Raw genomic sequence first — 25,758 nt, forward strand, 5'->3', positions numbered from 1 at the left:
ACACATGCAGTACCTAATAACAATAACCTCCTCCAATGCAGGCTGATTCTGGCTTAATGAGGGAGATTAGAGATGCTTGTGAGGTCCTCACACAGAGGACGTCTTTTGTGGTGGAGTAACTACAGCTCTCTCTGCAGTTGTATTGTTCGATTACACTGGAGTAGCGAAGGGTGCCTTTTGTTTCAGGGGGAAGTTTTCCATCTCAGCTAATAGCCTGCAGACATGGTTGAAGTATGCGAGTTGCTGACAAGCCAAAACCATCTTGCTATTTTGCTTAATATAATACTTCACACAGCCGTTGTCTATGGAAACACATCTGCTGGGAACAGATTGGGACAGGCATTTCTTCTGAGGCCAGCGCTTCCCTCTGCACTGTCAGTGTAAATACTCTCTCTGTTTCTGTGTGTGCGTGTGTGTGTGTGTCCATGTCCATGTGCGTGTGTGAGGAACAATGACTGCCATCTTTGTGTATATATCTTGCCTCTCTGGGGATGAGCTGCTGACCTTTGATGATGGGCCGACAGAGCTCCCTGGTTCACTGCACCAGCCAAGCTAGCTAACGCGCAGGCATGCACACACACATAAACAGATTCCCACATCGTGCTAACACATATACAGAATGCAGCATTAAAATACAGTATTTCCCTAAGCCCTGATCTCTATGCATCTGTCTTCCTGATCATGTCAATCAGTGTATGATACATAATTCAGTTTATTAATTCACTGGCCCATGTCAACTGAATCCCCACTGAAACTGAGTGTTTACCATGCAGATCAGCCACACAGCGCACTATTTATAACAGTTTTCTTTCTGAGACGCCACCCTGAGACTCATCATTTCTGGATGAGAAGCTGCAATCTCTTTCTGCCTTTGATATCTGTAGGGAGCGACAGAGCTCGCCCATCATGTCCATCTGGTCAGCAGTGGACCCTGCGGTGCCACTCTTCCACGCTGCTGGCTCGGCCTGCACCAGCTTTGTGGCCTCTAATCCTAGCAGAACGCACAAGAGCTATTAATGACACACAGGGAACGGACACTTTACAGGTGGATTTAATAAGAAAATAGCTGCATTAACACTTGATTGCATCGAGAACATTTACTGCACGTATGCACACCTGCCGTGTTCTGACCAGAGGCACTTTCACAGGAATGTTGTGTTTTAATCAGAAGAGAGATGGTTTTATTCTCAGCTCTAACAGTTCAGAGGGCATCACACCATTGACGCATGTGGTGAGTCTTTAAAATAATCTAACCAGCTATGGTCACACCAGTCTTACCTAGAAACCATCTTTCAAAAAGGTTACACAGGAGGGGACGTGACGCAGCTGACAGTTCATCTGTCAGTACAAGTGTCAGATAATGGGGTCAACATTTTATTCTGTAAAGCATTTCTAAGATTTACTCAATCTACAACACAGAACTGCAAAACTCTGAGTCCATAGGATGTTCATTTGATCAGATTAAAAGAGGGGAGGACACTTTCTCCTTTTGCCAAAGTAGAAAAATAAAGAGGATACAAAGAAAAGCTTTCCCCTTCCATCCTCTGCACCTGCCTGAGTTCAGGGGCTGGAATTTGTGATCTATTCATGGTATTTGATGAAGGTCACTATCATGAACCTTCCATGCTCTTCGTTCATGAATACATTTCCCACTTTGGCCTTGAGCATGCCATGCTCTCTTTTTGAGCATTAGTGGTTGATTTTCTGGCAACAGCTCTTAAATGTTATTTATTACTGTATTTTTTTAAATGTTCATTTATCACTCACATCTTAAGAATTATATCAGCAAATATCAAATTAAATGACCTCAAGTATTGAAGAACAGTGGTTAAAAATACTTTCTGCTAGAGTGTATTTTTCCATTTTGCTGAGTTTACCAGTAAGGAGTGTTTTTGCAGATGTGGGTGGTATTACACTCACTCTGTGGGCACTGCTCGCTCGTACAGTTGAGACTCTGCAGGTCGAGCCCCTGGCACTCTTTGCCCCCGGTGCCAGGCGAGGGCTGAGTGCACTCCCTGCTCCTCCACATCGAGCAGTCTGCGCCACACGCCGACCACTTGCTCCACTCGCTCCAGCCTCCATCCACTGCAAACGTACACATAGAAAATAGAAAAACATGGATGAGAACAACACACACAGAGCAGCAGAAAGAAAAAACACCTCAAATTGATTCACTCTTTACATTCATATTTTAGTTCAGAGGGGAAATTATTGATCCAAAAACATGGTGAAGAGATTCAATATAACACGCTATAACTCCGCTTTAACAAACTCTACATGGTGAAGCTCAGATGTAACAGCGGTGTAAAAGCAGTGGTGTATTTGCGTGTCAGGTGAAAACAACTGATGGAATACTCTGTTTCCATCCTGTGCAAATCCAGTCGCTCTAAAATGGAAACCTGGTAGGGATAGCATAATAAAGACATGCAAATCCACTTGCACACACTCAAATCCAGCAGATGCAGAGGGAAACCAAAGCGTGTAAAACTGCTGAGGAGAGCCATATTGTCTCTATTCTGCTTTCTTTGTTTATTTTCTAACATGGAAATCAGATGCAACATAGCTAAACCTCAGAGGTACGAGGGTGCTGTGGCCTGGTAGTCCCAGCTGTCAACACACTAAATCTGTGCAGGGAGAGGAATTTGACCACACGAGAGATTGTTCCTCTGGTCATCTGTCAGACATACATGCAAATATGAACATCTCTTTTGAAAATGTCTCAAAAAAACATGAGAGGAAAGACATCTTGTCTATCTTGGTTTCCATTTCTTTGTCAAACATGCTGTAACTATAGCAACGTGAGCATTACCTGTAGTGTGTTTGAATGCAAGACAGCATCCAGGTGGTATTACTTTGAACAAAGCTGGGTGTATATTACACCTGAAGCTTATTTCTGTCTCCCGCAACTTCAAACACACCATCAGCAGCACAAGCAAAATGAAACCAATGGAAAATGGGCCGGTAATGGTTCTGAGCCCCGCTGTAAGAAATATCAGCAGCTTTGCCTCACGCAGAGAGGGAGGACACTTTTGCAAAGGTGGGATGGTCGTGAGTGGGAGGGTTGAGGTTGTGTGTGTGTGGGGTGGGGGGTGCACGAGTTGAGGGGTGGTGGCTGAGAGTGATATTGACAGTGACACAGCGCCTGGCCTGGGGAAGGTTACTATGGGGCTAATGGGAAAAAAGGAGCAGTAATGAGCTCTCATGGGGGAAAACGCCACAGACTCGCACTTTCTCTTTCCCAAATGTAAGGGTGAAGGGGACCAGACAAGAAGCACCAGAGCTGCACACGCACACATACTCACACACGTATACACACACAAAGGGCAAGCACACCTTTATAACAGCAGTAACCTCCTCCTGACTGACCTGAGGGCAAGGAAACCTTAGTGCTCATTAATCCCAGCAATAAATAGAGCAGGGGGTATGACCCAAAGAGAGCAGGTTTGACCCTCTGCTGGTCAGAGGCTTTGGTCAATAAAACATGAGTGAGATGTTACTCAGGATGGGATACCTCTTATTGCATAACAGCACTAAGTAAAGGTGTCATCTGGTGTTAGTGCAACTACTTACTTTAAACAAAGAGAACTAAAAAGGGAGCAAATAAGGCCATGAGAAGTCAGCGTGTTTATCTGTATGTGTCCTCAAATGAATGAAAGAGAATGTGGGAGTGTTTTTGCATGGGTGTAAGCGTGGGTGTTGGTGTGTGTGAGTGTGAGGGTTGGGATGCTGACACAGCTCCGGCCTCTTTGCAGTCAGATCCATTTGGCAGAGAGAGCAGAACCAATCAGATAATTGTCCTTGTTTGGCATTGAGTGGACCCATCCGTGGGCCAGTGGGCTGATTACCCGGGCTGGGAACGAGAATGATTGAATAGCAAATTACATCCTAATGAATATATTATGTCGCCCCTCAGTTTATCCACACCACTGTGAAATAAAGAGATGAGATCAACATCTGCCCTGATGAGGTGATGAAATTCTACTTCTCTCTTCTACCACAAAGCAAGACTAATGGCCATGCAAATAACATTTCCAAACGGGGAGATTGGAGGGGAAATAGGGTGCTGCTTAAGAGAATGTGGATAAGACACAAGCACTGTGACCCGAGGCTGAGGCTAATAAAAAAAAAAAAAGATGAAGATGCATAAACAATACTTGATAGGCTGTCTGGCTCTGAACACACATTGCAAATATACCAGAGATAGTTGAGGCTTTTCACAGGAGCAGACAGAAAAGAAATGTTTGGACAGCATTAGAAGGAGAATAAGAAGCAGTTACAACAAATGCAGGGAAACACGAAAATTGATGCTCTCCTTGATTTTCTGTTTTATAAATTCAAGGCTGAAATCAGAAGCAAACCTCATCCCTTTACCTTTTCAGAATCCACATAAGAAAATTGTTATCTACAGTAGTATTTTTCCCCATCAAATCCCCAGAAAGAGATTTTTAGCGCTACTGCAAAAGGCACCAAAGCTGATTTTCAATCATGCAGCACCACAGGTTTTAGGTCAGGCAGGTCTCTGAGGAGGGACAGTAATACAATAGCCCAGTGGCAAGCCCCCATTTGGACATGTGGTCAAGGGGAGAAGCAAAAAGGACCCAACCATTCTTTACAGGTCGGTGGGAGGGCCTGTTTGAGGCTTTGCTGTTCAAAATGACAATGGCTGCTGACGGACACAGGCCCAGATCATCGGACACCCGTGGTTTCTGTGTCCTTGAGGGTAACACGAGGAGGTAGACAAGTACCACTGAGAGCAGCAGGCTGCCCCTCTGCTCCCACTGTCCTGTCAGCACACATGCGTGCACAGTAACCGGTGTTCAAAGACGGTCGACAAAAAGGCAAAGAAAACTACAGACCCATGTAGGGGGCTGATAGCTTAGACACAGAGGGAGGTGATGGGACACAGATTACCAACCAAACCTGTTATTCTGTTTTTCTGGCACATTTCAGTCACCTAACATCAGATTTTTCCTTCAAGTTGCGATGTAGTATGTAATTGATAACTGAGTTCCCTGCCTTATGCTAACTGAACCACTAGAACAATCCAAAGAGAGACAGCTTGACATATGAAGCGGAAGAAGATGAGCCAACACAAATGGCACAGAATGATTAAAAACACAATGATGCAAAGCTGTCACCAGATGGCCACCATCTTTTAGCAGTGAACTAATGTGTCTATCTGTCATATTTATTAGCCAGACCTTTATTTCTCCTTTGGATAAAATATGAAGGCTCTGGAACAATCTCTAATAATATCCAGAGACATATGAATGCTCACTTCCAAAGCAGAATTAGACATTTGCCTGCAGTGCAGACAGTAGACATATGGGTGCTGACTTGCATGTGTACAAGATGTACACGCATAAACACACGCTCTCGTGTACGCATGCACAAATACACCAGCCCCAAGTCTGTTTATTTTCCATCTAGTAGAATTCTCACGACTCCTCTGGCAAGCCTGAGGGATCAGTACAATATTTAAATTATTCACACCAGTTAGAGATCTCTTCAGGATGTTTACTCTTCACTAACACATCGGCAACAGTGCCATTTATTTGTGCGGGGCAGGTGACACCGTGTTTGCTCGAAAAACTGAGGAGAAGCTATTTGCTGTTGGCTCAAGTTGTGTCTTTGTTGGAAATGTTGCCGTGATCTGACATTTTGCAGTGACTGTTGGCTCTGACCGCAAGTCAGCAGAGAGGCAATGAAAGTCAATGAAAGGGTGAAGGGTGGACTGCAGATTTATGTGGGATCCTTCAGCTGGATATGATGAGATGGAGACAAAGGGAAAGACCGGGCAGAGAGAGGAATGAGAAATGGAGATAAGCTCTTGCATAGTTTGGCTACAGGCTGTCTCAAGTGTTGATCTGCTGTGCTCTGAGCCTCAGGCTTTAGCCTCAGCCTCCTCCTCCTCCTCCACCTCCTCCTCAGCTCCACAGTGTCTCTCGCAGCATGGAGCCCATCTGATCTGCCACACAGGCCTCCGCCAACTCTCATTAAACACTTTGGAGACTTAGACAAAAATACAGATGAGCCTCTCAAGCTTCACACTTTCCAGGAGAGAGGTGGGAGCTCACATTTGGAAACAAGAGTCATTGTGAGTAGACATGTGGAGAGTTGGTTAGTGAACAGCCTGTAGTAGATGATGTCAGTCTGTGGAAGCCCATATGAAGTCAGTGTGTGAAAATATGCCTCTGTGGATGCAGCTCAGCTCTGCTCTGAGAGAATCACGCTACTTTTTGAATGTAGAGCACCACATGGCCAACGGCAATTTCAACAAAAATTTATATAGCAGGGCGGGAAGAAATTACAGCCTTTGCATGTTGTTGGTTCCAAATTTACATTGATTTGGTCCCAGAAAAATATCCATTCAGTTGACAGAATATCTTTCTCCCAAAAGGAGTTCAGCAAATCTTTGAGGCCATCGATGTGTTTTCGGGAAACAGAAACGGATTGCAACTGCAAATTACAAAGAATAATCAGCTGAAAACAAAATACACTTTTTGCTCACCCATTTCAAAGATCTAATGCTGGAAGTTAAATGCACAAGAGAGTCGATAATCAACAAGAATCTCAGTCTGGATAATTAATGAACTCTTGATACAAGACCAGCATTAAATCATGCAAGTTTTAAAACCAGCTTGAAAAAACAAAGGCGCTGTGGAGGGAAAAGAAATGCCTCTCAAGGCTGACTTTAAAAAATAAAGAACGCTACTTCTGAATCCAAATGTCAGATGCATCTAAATAAATAACATGATTTCTATCCACAGCATTACAGCAAGACTTGTTATTCTTTCTTCTCAAGTCTCTCTGTTCTGAAATCATTGCAGCAAGTGGATTAGACATGTGAAGGCCATGAGCACAGGGATAATTAAAGTTGTTATCAGGTATATAAGGATGCTTTCTGATAGGGAGGTCTCATTTGTCCCTTCTTGCTGAACATGACTGTAATATGAGAGCATCTCTTCTTTTATTCAGGTTGATGATTCATACGTGTTAATCATGCATTCGATGAACCACAGTGAGGACTCGGATGTGTTTGGGCGTTGTCTTTGCCGGGCTGTGTGTGTTCTGGGTGACAAATGACAGGAGCAGTCACTTCATCGTAGGGGATTTCAGAGGCACGTCTGTGAGTACACAACAGAGCCACGGTGCCACTTGTGATTGGAAACAACAGCCCATCATCCCCTGGCTCTGGCGTGGTGAACTTCGGCCTTGAGGGGAGCCCTCTCCGGGGTCCGACAGCTGGGGCTGTCTGTGCCACTGATGCTCTGTCTGAGACAGGTAACGAGTGAAAGGAGGGGGCAGATACTCCTCTGTGTCGCCAAACAACCTGACTGATGGAGGTGAGAGTGGGGTCACGTCGCTGTAGCTTCTCTCATCAAGAGATAAAAAATAAAGACTTCTTTCTCTGCAAAGTCTCGCAAACTGTGTTCACAGGGCACAATACATTTTCTGCCACAGCAACCAAACAGTTGAAACTACACAATTTATTCTCCTGGTTTGGTCTTACAATAGCAGCTCAGACCAGCGTTAATCTTTTCAAGCTCACGGAGGTCAGTATCCTGCTTTGCTATGGGGGAATGTCAAGCATCCCTGGACACCTCTCTAATTCCATTACTCATAACACCAGCGCTAATAATTCAAAATCCGTCTAGATGTGTCCTGATGGGGCTTCATGTATTTCTGTGTTTCCTTTGTCTTCCTCCTCCCGCTGTATTCCAGTGGGCCATGTTACTTACACTCAAGCTTGACATCCAGTGATGTCTTTACATGGAGAAGCTGCCACTGCCAGAGGTGTTGGATTTCCCTCTCTACTATTTACCGAGCGTGGGAGATTTCTCCTGCGGTCAGCACAGCTGCAGAAACCCAGCTATACGTCCACGGACTGTTCTGCTGGCAGCCAAACAGGCAGACACACTCAGGCTTTCTCTACCTCTTTCTCAGTTTCTCTCCCGCTTTGTTCCTACCTTCCTTACACTGTATCTGATTCCTGCTCTGTCCCTCGCTATCTCTCCTGTGTCGGGGGGGCTAATGTGGGACTGCAAATGAAGCAGCTTGACTTCTATCTCAGGCTACCGGAGATCGATATGTGTTGCTCAGTATCAGGCAGGACACTCTCTGACTCTGTGACACTCTCACAGGAGAGGACAGGCAGGGAAATGAAACATCCTCAGCTCATCTCAGGTAAACATAGCACACAGGCTGCTTTCCTTCAGCTTTTTATGGCACATATATTTACTACAAAGCTTGAGCAGCAAACAACAATAACAAATGCACTAGCTGGTCTGATACAAAGCCATGGCTGAAAACATGTCTGTTCGTACAGACAGGTCTCTGAAACAGAAGCAGGGTAATATCAAGAGAAATGTGAACAAAGAGGGATAATAATACATCACTTTTAGGACTAGGTGTCACTGTGTATGCTAATAGGCTCTGACATTGCTGTGTAAGCGCTCTAATTGCAGGGAACAACAGAAGCACTGACATCTAAGAAAGGACCTGGGTGCTGGTACAAAAGGCAGCCAAAATAAAGGTGAATTGATGACTTCTAGATGCAAAAAAATGCAAAAAGGAAGCCACGGGAAGCCAAGCGCCACAGGACAAACAGGGTTGCCTGGGAGTTACCTGGACAGGTGGCCACGCAGGCACTTTTCTGGACGTTCTGCCCCTCACACGACGTGCCTCCATTCAGTGGCGTGGGGTTGGTGCAGCTCCGACTCCTCTTCTGCCAGCCACGCCCACACACAGCACTGCAGGATGACCAGGTGGTCCACGTGGACCAGCCGCCGTTGACTGTTAGACCAGCACCGGGGAGGAGGGAATGGAGGCGGGAAGGAGGGGGGAGGTATAGGAGTAGGGGAAGGATGAGTGGATGAAGGGACAGAGCAGCCAGGATTACCCGACATGCACTAAGGACAAGAGGCGTGTTGCGCTAGAGTAATCGTGACTGCTGTTACACTCTCTGGTTCAGCACTGCAAGGTGAACTAATGGAGGAGCAAGAGCAGAAGAGGGCTGCTTCCTGTGTCCGAGTTGGAATTACAGCCAACTGCAGTGAAAACAAAATGGCTTCAACAGGGAGCAGAAAAAAAACATGACAGCTTGCCATCTTTGACCTTATCACTGAGGAAGACACAGCTGCTGCAAAATAAGTAGTGGACATTTAAAACATGCCTTCATACTTCCCTTAGATAATGCAAGATAATATACAAACTCTCATTATATAGTCAGAATGTGATGAACTAGAGAAGTGCCCTTTAAAGGAAAAATGTCATTGTCATATATGCTTAAAAAACAACAGCTACTGCTGAGAAGAAAAAATATACCAATGCTGTTCCAGTAATCCAGAGCATATCCGTCACACATCCACCACTCTTCTCATACCTTTGTGTTGTGTTTTAAACTGAAGTGTTCCTTGAATTGTAGTAAACAGCTCTGTGAAATTATTTCTTCTTTTATATAACTGAAAGTTCAGTCATTGTTAAAACTCTACAAACTCAATTCCTATTATTGCAGTCCAAGGGTGAACCAATGCAAGTGTTCTGAGCCCAAGCCTTCATTGCCACATAATTGTTTCTAAATCTGACGATCATGGCAGGCGGTAAGATCAAATCATGCTGGTTTAATTCTAATCAGCTCCTTCCTGTACCTCCTGTGTTTGTCTTAGCCTACAAGATACCGAGATTCCCGATTTATTGACCCGAACAGCGTTGTCGTTCCTTCTCTGTACATACTCCCACCCTAATTTCCCCCTAACTCTCTCCCGTGCTTGTCGTGGCTGAATCATTTCCTTGCCCTCTCCATGCGATTGATTCCCCGCCGCGGCGAGGTAAATTGCCAGGCAACTCGGCCCCTGATTACCTCTCAGCACAGAGTGCAGTCACACCAGCCAGGCCTTGTTGAAATGCATCTCTTGCCCCCCTGTTGAACCCCTTTGAAAAGTAGCGATTATTATGACTGGTTACAACTAGCTGGATCTGCAAGCAGGGGAGAACTTGATTGTCAACTTTCCTTACAGACATTTAACATTAAAGAAGAACGGTAAAGATTTTTTTTTGTACTTGTATTTTGATTTAATCTCACTTAATGCAGCCATGGTAATGCATTTGTCTTCTTGTCAGGCATTTTGAGTGATGAGAAGAAAAAGAGTTGCACATGCAAGCTCCCCAGCAATTTGTTCACAATTTGTCAGGTCTAAGAGTGAAAACTATTGTTTGACAAAACAAGAAAGGCACACAATAAGAGAGTGAATGTTCTTGCCACCACAGTCATTTCGACTCTGGATTTTTTCATCTGCAGAGCTAGTCTTTCAACAACAAGCTAATCAATTTTAATCAACAGTTAGAATAATTGTGCGTTTTATTTTTATGCTGGAGGCTTGCAGGAGTGTATGATAATGTGGGTCTTGACTGCATGCTCCACAGAACACATTACCGTTAAACCGTTAAAGTGCACATGCTTAGATTGTCAAATACATGTACAGTCATAAAGCACTGTTTACCAGCTTAAACCTCCTTTAGGTTATACAATAAGAAGTGTTGTATCCATTCCTCTTTGATAACTGGATATTAATGTGACATTTATTAACCAAATAAATGAAAACCACTGATCAACAGTGACCTCCCTATGCTCATGTTTGTCTGGATTTGAATTCTTCCTACACTTTGAGTCCATTGAGATTCCATTGAGGCTGTTTGTTGCTGGAGAAGGCTGTTGTGCAACTTTAAGTGGAAATTAATTCAAGTAGCTAAAACCTGAATATGAGACCTGCATAAGATATTAAATAATAATTACAATTCCAAGTGACGCCCTGATTTCACAAGGGAGGTGCGTACTTGTAGTTCATCCTTTGTTTCTCTCATATTTCAAATGTATTAACTTCATAGCAATAGCCAGATTGTACTTTTAAATACAGCACCGTGAAGGCATTGTATAGATCTCACAAAAACCTTTGAAAACTTTAAGTCTTAAACAAATGTTACAAACACTAAAAGTCTAACAGTGGCATATGGTGTTTTCTTAACAGTCATGTTATATAATAAACAACAGCTCTTGTTCTGACTGTACGGCCTGTATCATCTTTATTTAGCAGCTTTAAGAAATACAGACTCAGTCAGGCATTGTGCCAAATTATACATTTCTTGTATGCATAAAGTTTCCAACATGACTCCCATGTGACTTCTGTCTATTGAGGCTTGTACATGTACCGTGTTGATGAAGTCAGACTGTAGCATATGCAAAACTTTAACAGAACCAGTACTCAGGGAATCCTCTGTGATAGAAAATAAGCTGTCTCTCTGCATTTTAATAAAGATCAGTCTGCTTATCAAGCCAAGTCATTATTTACAGTTTCCTGTTAATTCAATTTCTCCTCTAAGATTGGATCCACTACAGAGGAGGAGGAAGATGGCAGCCCCCGGATCGGAGACTGCCAGCTTTGGCAGAATGCTGCCAGTAACATTTTAAGTTGTGCTAATTAATGTGCGGACACTCTACTATCACTTTATGTGGTTATTTATGACTGTGCTTCATTGCTTGGAGAAAAACAGAGCTGGCAGAGGCAAGTTGTCACTATGTAACATATGCTGGATTTTGTTATTGTTCAAACTATGCTTTTGCATCTGAAGGTTATATTACGACTGCTCGTTAAAAGAAGTGCACCCAGGTTTCTTTCATGCAAAGGAACATGCAGAAATGTTGGATAAAATGAACAACATGCAGGCAAACATGATGCATCCGAGCTGCTTTTATGCTGGTATATTTTCAAGCTGTGGATCATCTGAGCCCAGACCTCTCATTAGCCTGCATGTACATAGCTTTGACCCTCTTTTAAAGCAGTTATCACTTACCGTAGACTAGGACTGTGGCTGAGTTGCTTTTTCTGCGAGCGACGATATTTTTGGCCACACATGTGTAGTTGCCCGTGTCCGCCAGCCGGGCTTTTTTGATGACGAGATTATGGTCAGTCGTGATGAAAAAATTGGGGTCGCTGGCTGGGTTGAGAACATCTTCGTTTCTCTGCCACTCCACCTGAAAATATGTTTCAGTGGTCAAATATCAGTGCTGAGAACAGAAATCATCTCCCCCTCCCATGCAGCTCTGCAGTGGACAGACATGCTGTGGAGCAGACTTTTTTTTTACATGGACAGGAAAAGCAGTGAGGTACTTTTGTTTGATACAATCAAAGAAGCAAAAAGCAGAACAGATGTAGCTTGGTATGATACTGATGCTGGGATGGAATTAATTTATTGAAACACCCTACCGATCTTAAATTAATTCCTTTTTTGGTGGGAAATGTGGCTTTCATTTTGTAGCTGCTGGATATCTCTATAGCTGTTGGTGGTCTGTAAGTGAAACCGAAAATGCTCTGTGTATTTTTTGTGCCCTCTCCCAGAAGCCAAAACTGGTGTTATTCTTTTTTGTGTACTCTTAGATTGGCTTGCTTGTTTTCTTGCTCTCACTTGACCTCGTGCCGTCTAGAGAGCGGCTCATTGTTGTCGGTATTGCAGCAAGTTCCGGTGCCGTATATAATTGGGCTTTCTTCCTCTTGTACGCTTTCCCTGTTTTCTCCCGTTGTGACTTCTGCTCTGATGTTCTTTTTCTGTTGAACCACAGTTGGCACCTTCTTTCCCGTTTCTCTGCAAACTGTCCCTACAGAGCTGGGCTGTGATTGGCTAGTCTACTGCTCCTGGTGTCGGAGCTGTCTGAGTGGCTGGCCTAAGCTCCTCTTGTGCCGTTATTAGAGCAGTTAGTGCCTATCTGAGACTGCGAGGATGCAGCAGACGAGGTGAAACAGCTGGCTAGAGTCTGGTCCTCTGAACACAGACACGCACCACTGAGAGACAGAGAGACAGATGAGAAGACCAAGAGTGTATAAGACATGCAGTACATGGAGAGATAGCAGGGAGATAGAGAAAAAGATAGGGAAGAGAAAGGCAAATAGATCCATTAATTATGAATAGGCCTTTAGAGATGCCAAACGCGGAGTGAAGCCTCCAAGCCTATCCTGAGTGATGTGACGAGACAATGTGATATACGGCTTCCCAGAGATGTAAGAGAGATAATAAATCAATAACAGCGAATAATTAGGAGGTGTAATTCATCCGTCTGTTCCCTGGTGGAGCAGGGAGAGATGATCCTGAGCTACTTTTTACTCTTTTGTCCTCCTGGCGAGGAAAGGGTAAATGGATGCTAGATGGGGGCCTATAAATATCTCCTGTATCCGTGTATCACCTCAGCTTCTGGCACTCCCTCGGGGGGATGGCAGCGCAGTAACACCTCCTGGTCCAATGCCACCTCTTTACCCTGCGGCTCCTCCTCAAAGTTCTTCCTCAGGTCTGAGGGAGAAAAAAAAGGTGCAAAGAAAAACAACCAATTAGGGTATTTGTGAGCGCTAACATGGTTACATTGAGAAGTTTTCTCCACAAAACTTGCTCTGGTGATGATATCTAAATTTTCCACTCATAAATTGTCCACCCAGGTCGCACTCCAGTTGGCCCCTGAGCCACACGGGGATCAGTGGCACCAAGCATGTTGCTTATTACAGGCTGCCTGGATGGTTCAGAGATGCTTGTCTGCTGCCAGAGGGGCCCGGCATCAAGCAAAAGCAATTGCATTACCCCTCACTCCTTTCCACCCACCCACTCTCCCCTCTCCAGCATTCTCCAGCCTCCAGCCTCCATCTGTATGAGGGCTTGGAGCAGCCACACGAAAACAAGGCCCTGAGGCGCCTGGACAAGAGCTCCTGCAAGCCTGGCTGACTGCATGAGGCTTCAGATTACGTTTCACTGGATACTCTTACTGTTGCAACAAGTCCTGCTATATATCTGTCCATAAACCCAGGCTGGGAGTTACACAGGTAAAAGGCGATTTATATAGGGGGGGGGGGGGGGGGGGGGGGGGGGGGGCTAGACAGGCCGATAGCTGAAGGGTAGGTGCAAATTTGATGTGTTCACCCCTACTTTTACTCAGAGCAAAGTAATGTGTTATTGGGCTTCGAGCCGGCGGCGAATTCCTTTAAACAGATGTTAAGCCTGTCCTGACCAATCATACGAGAGGAACATTAAGACAAGCAGAGAATTTTACGACATTTAATTTAATTAAAGGCGAAACATTGGGACTGGAGGAGACTTAAGATGTAACAGTCCTGGAAGGCTCAAATGCATCAGTGTGTATGTGTGTGTGTGAGAATACACGAACATGAACTGGTGTGTGCACACACCCATTATTATTGAAGCGTGTGTGTCCTTATCTCACATCTAACTGACTTTGTTGAGCTCTCAAACAAGGTTGGATAATGAATGTGTGTTTTCAAAACGTCTGGTGGTTTAGAGACTGCGCTGCGTTCCTCTCTTTCTGGAATAATGCATATTTATGTTTGAATTAATGGGCAGAATGCTTTAAAATACTCAAATGTAAAATGGCTTCTTCTAATAAAGCTTTTGAGGCTGCGGCGGGGGATGTGTCTGTGTTCCCCAGACAGATTTATGATTGCAGCGCAGCAATAAATTTCAAATCTGTTTTTATTCCAGTTACTTTCATAGGGATCATTGCTGAAATACTGTACCCGATGAAAAATACGCTCATGAATACTCAAATTTAGAGTTCCACTTTTTGTAAGGCTGCCTTAATACTGAAGCATCTCCCTCTGTTTCTTTCTGCCAGGGTCGGATATTTTCTTCTTAAAGTAGAATTGCAGAAGATGATTTAGCTAAATTATAATCACAGTAACCCACTGTGGTGCATCAGATCATAATGGCCTCTGGGCTAATTGCTAAGTGAAAGTTAATTTCTCTGCAACCACCCAAAGTGAAAAAAATCTCCTTAGTAACATCCTCCTATTACAAGCTGACATGCAGTATGTCAGGACCTTGTTAGACAGGGTTTCTAAATTTGTACTGGGCATGGTTTGGGTTTAAAATGACATTCTGTTAGTTAAAAAAAAAAAAAAGAGCACTCACAAGCGATCCTGATGTACGCTTTCTGGCTCTTCTGGGTTCCGGTGGTGCTCCAGGCGACACACTGACACCAGTACTCATCCAGACCGAAGATCTTCTCCACCTGCTGTCTTGTGATGTCAATTGTCACCTGCATGATTGGCAACGCTGTGAAGCAAACACAGAAATAACCGTCAGAATGGTTAACGCTGAATCTGAATGAGCCCAGCCTTATCCCCATAGGCTTATTTTGCAGGCAGGAAAGAAAGAAATGACCATAAATATTTCTCCACAGAAGGAAAACAAATGAGCTGGAATGAATCCTTTAGTGCATTTTGTACCTTGAACTAAACTGGCAAAGTAATTTTAAAAAGCCGGGCAGGATAAACAGGCAGAGAACCATAATCATATATAAACAGAGTGCTTGTTAACTGAGGAAAATGAGAAGAGAGCCTCACAGCTATCCTTGGTGTAATTTGGAGGGCGTTAAAACAGCAACAGTTGGAAAGGGAGAAGGAAGCGCTAAACAAACACTACAAACAAAAAAACACTCGGCACAACCTGCGCCTCTATTATTAAATCCAGGAGGGGGAAGAGTTCACAATCTATGGCACATTTGCAGAGCAGTGTTGACATAAGAGATGCTGCTGTGCTGAAGTGCAAAAATAGCTTTATTTCTTTTCAAGAAGAAAGACAATCCTTCACTAAACCCAGCAAAAAGGGGATAAAATCCATTCTGCTAAGCCCTAAAGACAATATGGTGTTGTCCAAGTCCTGTCTCTTTTGATATTTGAGAATCACTCTTTCATTTCATTTTCCTTTGACCTTTTATTTGGAACCTGTAATCCAGGTGTTTTTTTTTTATTGAGCTACGACCCTGATGATCCTCACCATGTGTCCCACTTTCTCTTCACTCTGATGGAGAGATTGTCATGTTTGTCTTCAGCTACCAACTCCCTCTCTCTCTCTCTCTCTCTCTCTCTCTCTCTCTCTCTCTCTCTCTCTCTCTCTCTCTCTCTCTCTCTCGATCTCTATCCATCTGCCTCATCTCTTCCCTCTGGATGGAGAGGTGTTGAACCTTTCACATGAACACAGGGCAATCCACAGTCACAAAGGACACATGGCTGAGAGTGACAGAGAGTCACATGCAGTGCTGTAGATTTAAGCTTCAATAGAGAGCCACTCTTCAACTTCCATTTACATAAAAGCACTTTGTGACACTCTAACACTCCCTTCACACACTTGATCTGTCTGCAATGATCATTTCCAGCTCCAGACTGAGGCTTGACTAAGTGGCACCTATCAGGCCATCAAACCTATACAGCAATTGCATAAAGCACTTGTGCTGATACATAGCATTCATCAAAGAAGAAATGGGAAATTTGTCGTAAACAATTTGAGGCAAACTGTGCTCGAGTCTGTCGAGGCAGCAGTGACATGATCTGTCGGGGAGCGAAGAGGAGCGACTTCATTGCTGGCAGCAATGCAGTGATAAGTAGCAGTGAGGGTCACCGTCAGACCCCCCATGTATTAGCCGCTAAATGCGGTAGATTTTGCTATATGCGATCACAGCAAATGTGAGTACACGAGCAGTGAATCCAGCCCTGCAGCGCCACTTTGGGCGTCAACAACACCACCCCTTGCTGTGTGCAAGATTTCACCAGCGTGCTCGCGTACCTCCTTCACTCACAGCTAATTCAAAAAGAAAAAAAGTGATGTGTGTGTGTGTGTTCATGTGGGCTTCAATAATTCAGCTCAAAAACTCTCGCAAAGTTGTATTTTAAAATAAAAGGCTGCATTGACAAACTCACTCCACTTTCTTTCTCTCTTTTTTTCTAGATATGTGTGTTTGAGTGTTTGCATCTGTGTGTGTGTGTGTGTCAGTGTGAGGAGTCAAATGTGTGTATGGCACAGGCTGAGAGAGCACCTAAATGCTAAAACAAATGGCTAAAGTAACAAAATGGGCACTACAGAGAATGAACAAATGGAGCATGAAGAAACTCTCACTCTCTTCAAATCAGCAGTGGGGTAGAATTTGGCTTACCCCTGAAAAAAAATAAAACACAGACCTTATACAACATTTAAATTCTCCACGCACACAGTTAGATGTTATTTCTTGCAGATAAATTTTGTATACTCAAACCTATAAATCACAGCATTGGAATAAACTAATGAAAATAAGTCGATGCAGCAGAGAGAAACTGTTTTTCGTGGCAGTATATACTTTTATTTACAGAACATGCAGCAGCGTGCAATTTATATCTTGTACACCAGAGAGATCTGGAATAGGGAATTGTCCCATTTAACTTTTTCTCATTTTATATGTTTGCCTGCTGTAACCTGTTAAATAAAGCCCTTACAAAAAGGCAAAATATGCTCTATATGCACACATGAGAGCAACAAAAGTAGAGTTGCAGCGCGGAGGACAAAGATATGGAAAATCACTGAAATATGCCCTCAAACTTGAAAGCTAAATGAAGCTAAGTTCTGAGAAACTGTAACCCTCAGAAACATTTGATGGTCCTGATTTATACTGAGCTCACAGCAGTTTATGTGCATATTATGATTTGAATAAATATATCTGAATACATACATTTAAAATGGGACACTTAGCCATGTTCAGTGCTTCGTTTGGCTCTAGTTACAGTAGAGTTTTATTTGATTAATGCAAACCTTCCTTATTCTCTGAGCTAGCGGGTGAAAGGAGTAGAGATCAGTATGGAGATACAAAGCATGAACAATAGCAACCTGAGGTGAGAAATCCAAAGAGGAGCAATTTGAAGCTCTGCTTGCCGAAGTAATTGCATTCTGTTTCCTTATCTCTTCCTGCCTCCATAATTACCTGCTTTCTGTGTCTGACACCTTCCAGTAACACTGCTGTGAGTCACTCTGTCCAATTTCACTCCAATTAATAAGTAGGACAAAATAATCTCATCACTTTGGGAACAAAATAGGACTGTAATTCTATAGCAGTTAATAGTGATTGGCCCAGCTGCTGTTTATTGCTGTTTCTTTTTACTTTTTTTCCCACTGGGACGGCTGTATGTAAAACAAATGCTTAACAAACAGCACCCAAAGATGAGTGGCACAACAGCACCACTACTGATTAATAGAAGCTGCGTCTCTCTGCAAAAGGTGCACTGACACACTTATGACTCAATTATATCAATATCGATTTCTAATATGCTCAGCTGCCTCCAAGGTGTCAGGAACTAAGGAGAGCGAGAGGAAATTTATACTTCCTTTCCTGCAGAGATACAGAGCACACACTCAAAATCCCTGTTAAAGGATAATTAAAACATGACACGATTCCCTCAGCCTTCATTTTGATCTGCAGCCCATTTATAAATGAGCTCATATCCCAAACCTCAGTGAAATTGCTTAGCATTTTAAAGGGTGATTATGTGATTGACACTGTAAGAGTACTGGGCTTTCAGCTTGAACCCTGGTGAGTTCATTTTTTACTGGAGAGCAATGGGGCCACGTACTGCTTTTAACCATACTTACGCAGAATATTTAGAAAACACACATCTCACAGCTTTGCACTGAATAAAGGGGGACCAAAAGAAGGGGTGTGTATTTACACTAAACAGTTTATTACACCTGTGGATATCAGCAATAAGGTTATAGCTATAGTTTCAAAATAAAAATCGATCTAAAATACATTTACAGCGAATGTTTTCACAGGTAAAGAAAGTCATAGTTAACCTTGCAACAAGATCTGCCCAGGGTTTGTTCATTCAGGCCGATAAAAACACACAGATTTCTCTCTTGTGTTATTTCAGAAGTCTGAAAGAAGGTGAAGGTTTTGGTCTCAGAAATAAGGAGGTCACAAAGAAGAAAATAAAAAGGTTAACTGTTATACTTGCTATATTCTATATGTTAAGTCAAGGCCACAAGTTAGAATAACCTTAGTAAGCCTGTCAATGACAGTCCTGTGACTCATCTGTTTTGTACCTCTGGGTTTTCAGAATGTAGTAATACAATAATCCTACCTAGTATAATTCTAGCTGTCTTGATAGTGATTTTATACCTCATAAAATATGCATTTCCTTCAAAGGTAAAAAAAAACGGTAATTTGATTGCCAATTGGAGTATCTTATTTAGGATTTTTAAAGTAAGGCCTGTTAGGATTGGGCAATCACGTTGCCTGTGAAGCGAATTCCAGGGCAAAGAGGGAAAGTCTGAAAAACACACTTGTAAGGCATAACTGTGTGATTAGTTGAAGGTGTGACGATCAGATAATGTTTAAAGATTATTCAGATAGTCACAAAACTAAATGAAAAACAGAGTATTTAACTTTGTTCGGTGAAGTTGACCCCATCACCAAGAAAAGAATTATCATCCTGTTATTCATCTCTGTGCGTAAAGCAAACAGAGGAGATGCAGAGCTTGTATCTAAAAGGAGCATTAATAAAAGCATCCAGGCTGTGGATTCTGGAGCGGGCTCAGGGACTCCAAAGCAAACACACTTTTCTGCCTCAAGACTTCCTGAGTCTAAACAAACGAAAGTGAAGAAATAGAAGAGACTTTAAGAGATGCAGAGTGGCTGAGTTCCTGAATTAACTGACCTTACTATTGTATGATGGAGTCTGTGCAAGGTCTTCAGGCAATGAAGTATAATACAAGCTATTGCTGGATCCACTGGGACACACTTACACTAAAACACACACAAAGAACACATCTACCTTGACTGGACTCTGCTTTATTGTGATCAGCAGTGAAGACTAGATTATTTACATGCTCTATTCAAATTTAAAAAAGGACAACAACACTTCGTAAAAGGGAAGATCTCATACTGTGAGAGACACACGCACTTTGTGTGTGTGCATGTGTTTGTGTGTGTTTGAGTGTGTGTGTGTGTGTGTGTGTGTGTGTGTGTGTGTGTGTGTGTGTGTGTGTGTGTGTGTGTGTGTGTGTGTGTGTGAGAGAGAGAGAGAGAGAAAAAAGAGAGAGGGTGGGATGAATTTCCCCCTGAGCCAACAGGGGCTCGACACACACAGGGTAAACATCATTGGACTCAATCCCGGGTGAGTCGATATTGGGCTTGTCTGAGCGCGGGACTTTATTTTTCTCTCCCTCTCTCTTGTTTTCGCAGGCTGTGACCTCAATTCCATAGGGGTCATTTGCTTATCAAAGGCAAGGACTGGAACTTGCAGGTCCTGAGTGTGTGTTCATTGAAACCAAGGAAATTCAATTAGCCGGCATCCCCACTGTGTGTGAGACCGGGATTCATCAGTGGATATAGGAGGATTAGGGCTGGGTGACTCTACATCAGGGGATTGCACAATTTCAAGAGAGAGAGTTCACAATGGTTGAGGGGAGACATCACAGATGAACGCTTTTAAGACTGTGCTGTCTGCACATGCTGGCCACCAGTCAAAAGCATGCTGTAAGTGTTTCATTTCCTCCCGTGGTTCTTCTTTGTAGAAGATGGCATCAGTGTCATCACCACCATCATCAGTGTCCTGAGCTTCTTTTCAAGGGACCAACGGTGTGCTCTCCTTCTGATGATTCACTTCACCTTTCTTTATAAAGGAAACCTTGTCACCAAGCCAGGCTGTCAAAACACAGTCATGGATGAAATTTCTAAGACTGTATAAAAAAGATGGGGGCACCGGTTAAGCTCAGTTGGTAGAGCAGGCAGCCCATGTACATGAGTCTACAGTCCTCGTTGTACTGGTTGAAGGATCGATTCGCTGTCCTGACATGATCTGGTGCATGTCATTCCAACTCTCTCTCCCCATATTTCTTGTCTCTCTCATCATGCTGATTAATGTCCAGGTGTTCATCCCTCTGGGAAGTTGACTTTTAATGAGTTATTTAATGCTATAAAAGTTGTATTTTGCCATGATTGACTGATATGTTGTCAAGTGTGGCTCCAGCAGCACAGTTAACACTGGATCATCAGGGATGGGGAGGAATACGAGAGGAAATAATAATGAACACTAACACAAGAGACACAGAAGTTTTGATAATCTTGGTGTATGCTTCAGACCAAAACATGAAGTCTTCATCAGCAAGTTAAATGTGTGTTTTGGTCAACCCAGGGTGTGAGACATCAATAACACCAGCGGATCTCTACTACTCAGACTCGGGCTTCAAATATCACAACCAAAGTAATAAGCTAGTGTCCGTCGCAGGAGGATTTGACAATGTGCTGTCCATCTTTTTATTTATTAAATGGTTTAAATCAGTCTAAAACACAGGCACAGAGCAACCTGCTCAGTATTTCCATGTGTAAATAATCAAAAGTTAACCCCAGGTCAAAAAGTCAAGGACATAACTGCTTTATCATCAAGGCTCCAGACTTTCATTACCATGTAAAGCAGAGGTGTGATGGGTGGCCCACGCTTCCTGACGTGAAGAACTGAGAATGGAAGGTGGTGCCATGAGCGTCTGTCTTCAAACAAGGATAACGTGGCCTTCTGGGTGAAGCATGGCTCTATTAAATGGCAAGAGAGATGGGAGCAGGGGAGGAAGGGGGAAGCAGAAAGAGGTCCTTAGTACACAGAAAATACTCCGGTCGGGCCTCCTATTCAGGGCTGTTGGTGAGGTTGGGACTCAAGTCAGTGGGACAGCGTTCTGGGTCAAGGCTCTGCCTCCGGTTATGACCAGCTTTTCAAGAGCTTCTTTTGATTGAGCTGTCCATTTTCCACAATGAATGCACGCTGCAAGGCCCCCACTGATGCACTGAATGTCGTTACAGATTATTCATGGCTGACAAACAGGCGAGCAGGTAGTGCTCCAATCAATCCGGCTAGGTTCAGTCCAATGCCAGTCCAAGGAGACTCAGGTGGAGCCGAGACGGTGGAGTGGGAAGAGTAAATGGTGCAGGACAGCAGAAACACTAATGACTGTCATGAGCTGACAGGCCTGCTTTGAAACTCTGCATCTGTAACTAATTGTGTACTCACTCAGACCTCAAGATCTGCACTGATGAGTTTAAGTGAAAATTATTTGAACTCAGAAATAGTTGTGATAATGATGTGCACACTTAGCATGCATCAGAAGTGTGAGATCCTCACTCTGTAAGAAATGTCACTGCCATATTTATGGCTGAAACAACAACATGCTTACTGCACACAGGATGTCACAACAATGCACCATGCTGCCAGAGAAAAGACACTCGAGTTACTGTTTTTTTTTTGTTGCACAGGTGTTTGCAGGTTTGGAATGTGATAATGAATTGATGCACAACACGTCTGAATGAGTTTTGTTAGTCAACAAGCACAGGCAGATATCACAAGCCAGATGCTAAAACTAGCTGTTCACTAATTAATATATTTCAGGTTTATATCTGGTCACACTACAGAAATGCCAGAACTGATTACATCACACGGACATTAATTCAAAGCAATGGATTTTTCTATTTACACTGTCCTCCCCTAATTAGTTTGGCTAACCTTTCCTTAATAGTGCACGCACACACAGAGGCAAGGCTGTGATTTACCTCTGTGCCCTTACCAAAGTGCCCTGGTTGTAATTACTCTCCATCCAATATCCTGACCCCGATGATTGGCAAGAGCAAAATGTTCTATATGCCACAGTCTTCAGGCTGGGAGTGACTGGGACCTGCTCCTTTATCTTGCACACACACCTTGTCCTACCTGGAATGAGAACACGTCGGAGGTGAAGGCCCTGAGCTCTTTGCCTCTGCTTCCATTACATCCTGCAGAGTGGGAGGATCTGATAGAACGTTAGCCACATGAAAGCCCTGATAATTTGCCCGGTCTAACATGTTTCTCTTCCCCTTGTCTGACACGGCCTTGGGCGTTGAGGTAAATAAGGAAAACGGCTTCAGGTAAGTCAGCCTGGCTCCCATCTGGTTGCAGCGCACTCTGTGCCATACAAATTGCATTAGAGTTTACCCTCCCTCATGATCGCTTGGTTCTCTCGGGCCTTTGGTCGGCAGTGTTGTCTGAGTTAAGAAGGCAGAGGTTTTTGGTAATCCGATGAAGGTGTGTGGGCGATTGGTAAATATTCAACACAACAAACATCATCAGTAAACAGCCTGGAGAAACACAGAGGCTACAAAAGTGTTTCTACAACACAGAATTTTTTTTTCAACATTATTGAAGTGCTGAGACTCACATTTGTTCTTCTAATAACACTCTACTTGAGGATAATGACTCATATTGTAAGTGAATGAACATAATGTTCATATACGTACACATATGAGAGTTCCAATTAGCACTCATTAGCATTACCTTCAATATACAGGTTATATAAACAACAAACACTCGCTCCTAGCAGTCTTTTACATTTCAATGTTGCAGTTTACAACTCTCTATTTCTCTCTCTGAAAGTGTAATTAAACCAATAGATTGTTCATAACAGGTTAGTATTTAGTATCACTCTGAACACCTTGTACCAGGTAATATCTTGTGCACATCAAGTAACAGTATGTGTACTTCCTGCACCAGAAATACTGGTGCAGGATGACTAATTCTTAGAAAAAGTCCAGTTCTCAGTACAAATCAATCCTGCTAAGTGTAAGTCGTAAAACTCAGCTATTTGCTTTTTCCCCCAACAAATTCACAGTTTAGCAGTTTTAACATGTAGGATAAGAACTGACAACAAATCTTACATCAAACAGCACTCAACTAGTTTTCAGGCATGGAAGGTCAAAGGCGGTGGTCATAAAGTTAAGCTCATTGGTTTGTAGTTTGTGACATTTTGTGTCATTACCATTTTATTTTTCTGGAACCAGAAGTAACCATAATAGACGACATGATGGAAACCATCTGCTGCGTTTCTTTCTAACTTGGTTCAGTTGACAGGTCCCATTAGCAACAACTTCCTACAACAGGTACCCGGACCCTTAAGTACACCCTTCTTTATTGTGTAAGCTACTGAGTAACTTTCCCTTTGTGTTGATTATGGTGCCCCCCAGTGAAAAATTGTCCTTTGCTGTTGAACACAGGCTGTATCAGTAGCACACAGCCAGTCACATGAACCGACACCTACTATCCAATGGTTTCAAAAAATACTGTACAAAAGATACTCACCCTGATTCATCCCCAGCTAAAAACTCCTCACAGGAGCTTTAAATCAAATCAAATATTAAGGAACAAAATGAAAGTAATGACTTAGGTAATAAATCAACCTCAAACAGGAAATTTTTTTTTATAGTCTGACTCTTTTATAACCAATGGACTCGCCTTCTCTGGTCTTTAGAGAAAATGCAGCTCTTAAGCATTTCTGCATTGGTTTAACTTTCAAAACTAGAGGCTGTAACCACTTCTTTTAAAGCCTCTGTTCAAGCACAAATCTTCAGAATGGTTACATATCAGGTAGGTTTCATACCAGCATAAGACATACAAGGTTATCTAGACGTCCTGCAAAAATAACCGCCCATTTGACCCCAGCAGTCACAAGATCTTAAACCTACATGGTTCTCAATTTGTGGATCTTGTTGCTAAATCCAGATTTGACTACAATGTGTCTCATGAGGGGATGAAGTGCTGCAGACTGAACACAGATTGAGCCTTTAAAAATTCATTTCTTTGTTCAGATGTGACTATCAATTATTAAAACAGTTGATGCAAGACACAGAATTGTGGACTTTATAAATAACCTGATGCCCCCAAAATTGAGAAAATGGAATGAAAGTACAAAGGGACCCCTGGGCTTTGTTTGATAGAGTTACCATGTTGAGAGCTTGTGTTGGCTGGTGGAATAATACGCAGGATCAGAGATGATGAACAAGGAGAGAGTTTAACCTGAGTGGTGATTTACAAAAGAGAGGATGTTCCAAAGATTTGCAATGAACCCAAAAAGAGCTGCAGCTATAGTTTCCTTGTTTATTTTCTATTGCAAATTAATCTGAGAATTATTTTCTTATAATTTTATAACACCTCTGAGAATGATTCAATAACTATTTATGGAGCTGAAGGTGAGAAATTCCCATCGTTTTATAATGTCCAAAAATATCCCTAAACCTTAAGATATTCAGTTAACCATCAGAAACAAAGCAAAGCAGCAAATCATCACATTTGAAACGCTGGAAGGAAAGAATAGTCATCGCTTCACTTGAAGTGATTAAATTAAAATTTCTAACACAAACAAGCCCTAAGGGAAGCGAAAAAGACTCAGTTGGCCAAATAACATGCCAATACTTGTTTCCTTTTTATTTTTCCTTTCAAATATGCACTTGAGTTGTCCTGTGATTGAATTCTTGAGAGTAAATATCTGCCCTTTGACTGCCCTTTTAATACTGGCTGAGATCTCTGGAGAAAACGAGGAAAGAAAAGAACAAACATCTTCAGAAAAACAAACTCTTTGTCTAAAACAACGCAAATGAATGAATTATTAAACTGAAATAGCATAAAATCCTCCAGATTGCTTCCTGATGGCTCGGAGACCAGAGCTGCTGCTCTTGTTGTTGTCAGCACGCCTCATTGAACACGGGCCCCTGTGAGAAGGTTCCCTCAAACACATGTGACCAGCCTCTGCATTTTCTCTTTGTGTGTGTTTGTGGTCGACATATACTGACCACACGATACTGTATCCTGAAGTGTTGTATGTGGGCAGTAGCTTGCTGATAATTGACTTGGGTTTTTATTCCCTGAAGCACGAGGCAGAACACTTTTGCCTGCTTGTTTTTCACTCTCTCACCCACCTGACCCAAAGTCAAGCAAATCTCAGACAGTGCTCCCTCTGCTAGCTTCAGACTGTGCAGAACATTCTGAAAGTAGAATTTAAACTATTCAAGTTTACATGCTTTGGGTTGGAAAAGAAGCATCCCACAGTAACTAACTTTATTTGTAAGGCTTCCAGAGAAAATCTCAGGACACCTCTTCATATTTTAGACATGAC

At 42.9% G+C, this 25,758-nt stretch overlaps 1 protein-coding gene across 4 annotated transcripts in view; it reads right to left on the reverse strand.

Annotated features, from left to right (window-relative positions):
• The window catches only part of unc5a (unc-5 netrin receptor A), a 140,730-nt gene that overhangs the window by 26,464 nt on the left and 88,508 nt on the right, over positions 1–25,758 (reverse strand). For 2 of the 4 annotated variants that reach the window (XM_034689888.1, XM_034689886.1), the window contains exons 3-7: positions 14,962–15,105; positions 13,235–13,338; positions 11,851–12,031; positions 8,629–8,796; positions 1,921–2,085 (exon numbers count right to left, since the gene is read on the reverse strand). In XM_034689888.1, the coding sequence (XP_034545779.1) occupies positions 1,921–2,085; positions 8,629–8,796; positions 11,851–12,031; positions 13,235–13,338; positions 14,962–15,105 (762 nt within the window). The remainder of the gene's footprint in view (positions 1–1,920; positions 2,086–8,628; positions 8,797–11,850; positions 12,032–13,234; positions 13,339–14,961; positions 15,106–25,758) is intronic. The other 2 variants (XM_034689889.1, XM_034689890.1) reach the window with 1 other exon arrangement.

This window comes from Notolabrus celidotus, chromosome 8 (genome assembly GCF_009762535.1).
Source record: "Notolabrus celidotus isolate fNotCel1 chromosome 8, fNotCel1.pri, whole genome shotgun sequence".
NCBI lineage: Eukaryota > Metazoa > Chordata > Actinopteri > Labriformes > Labridae > Notolabrus > Notolabrus celidotus.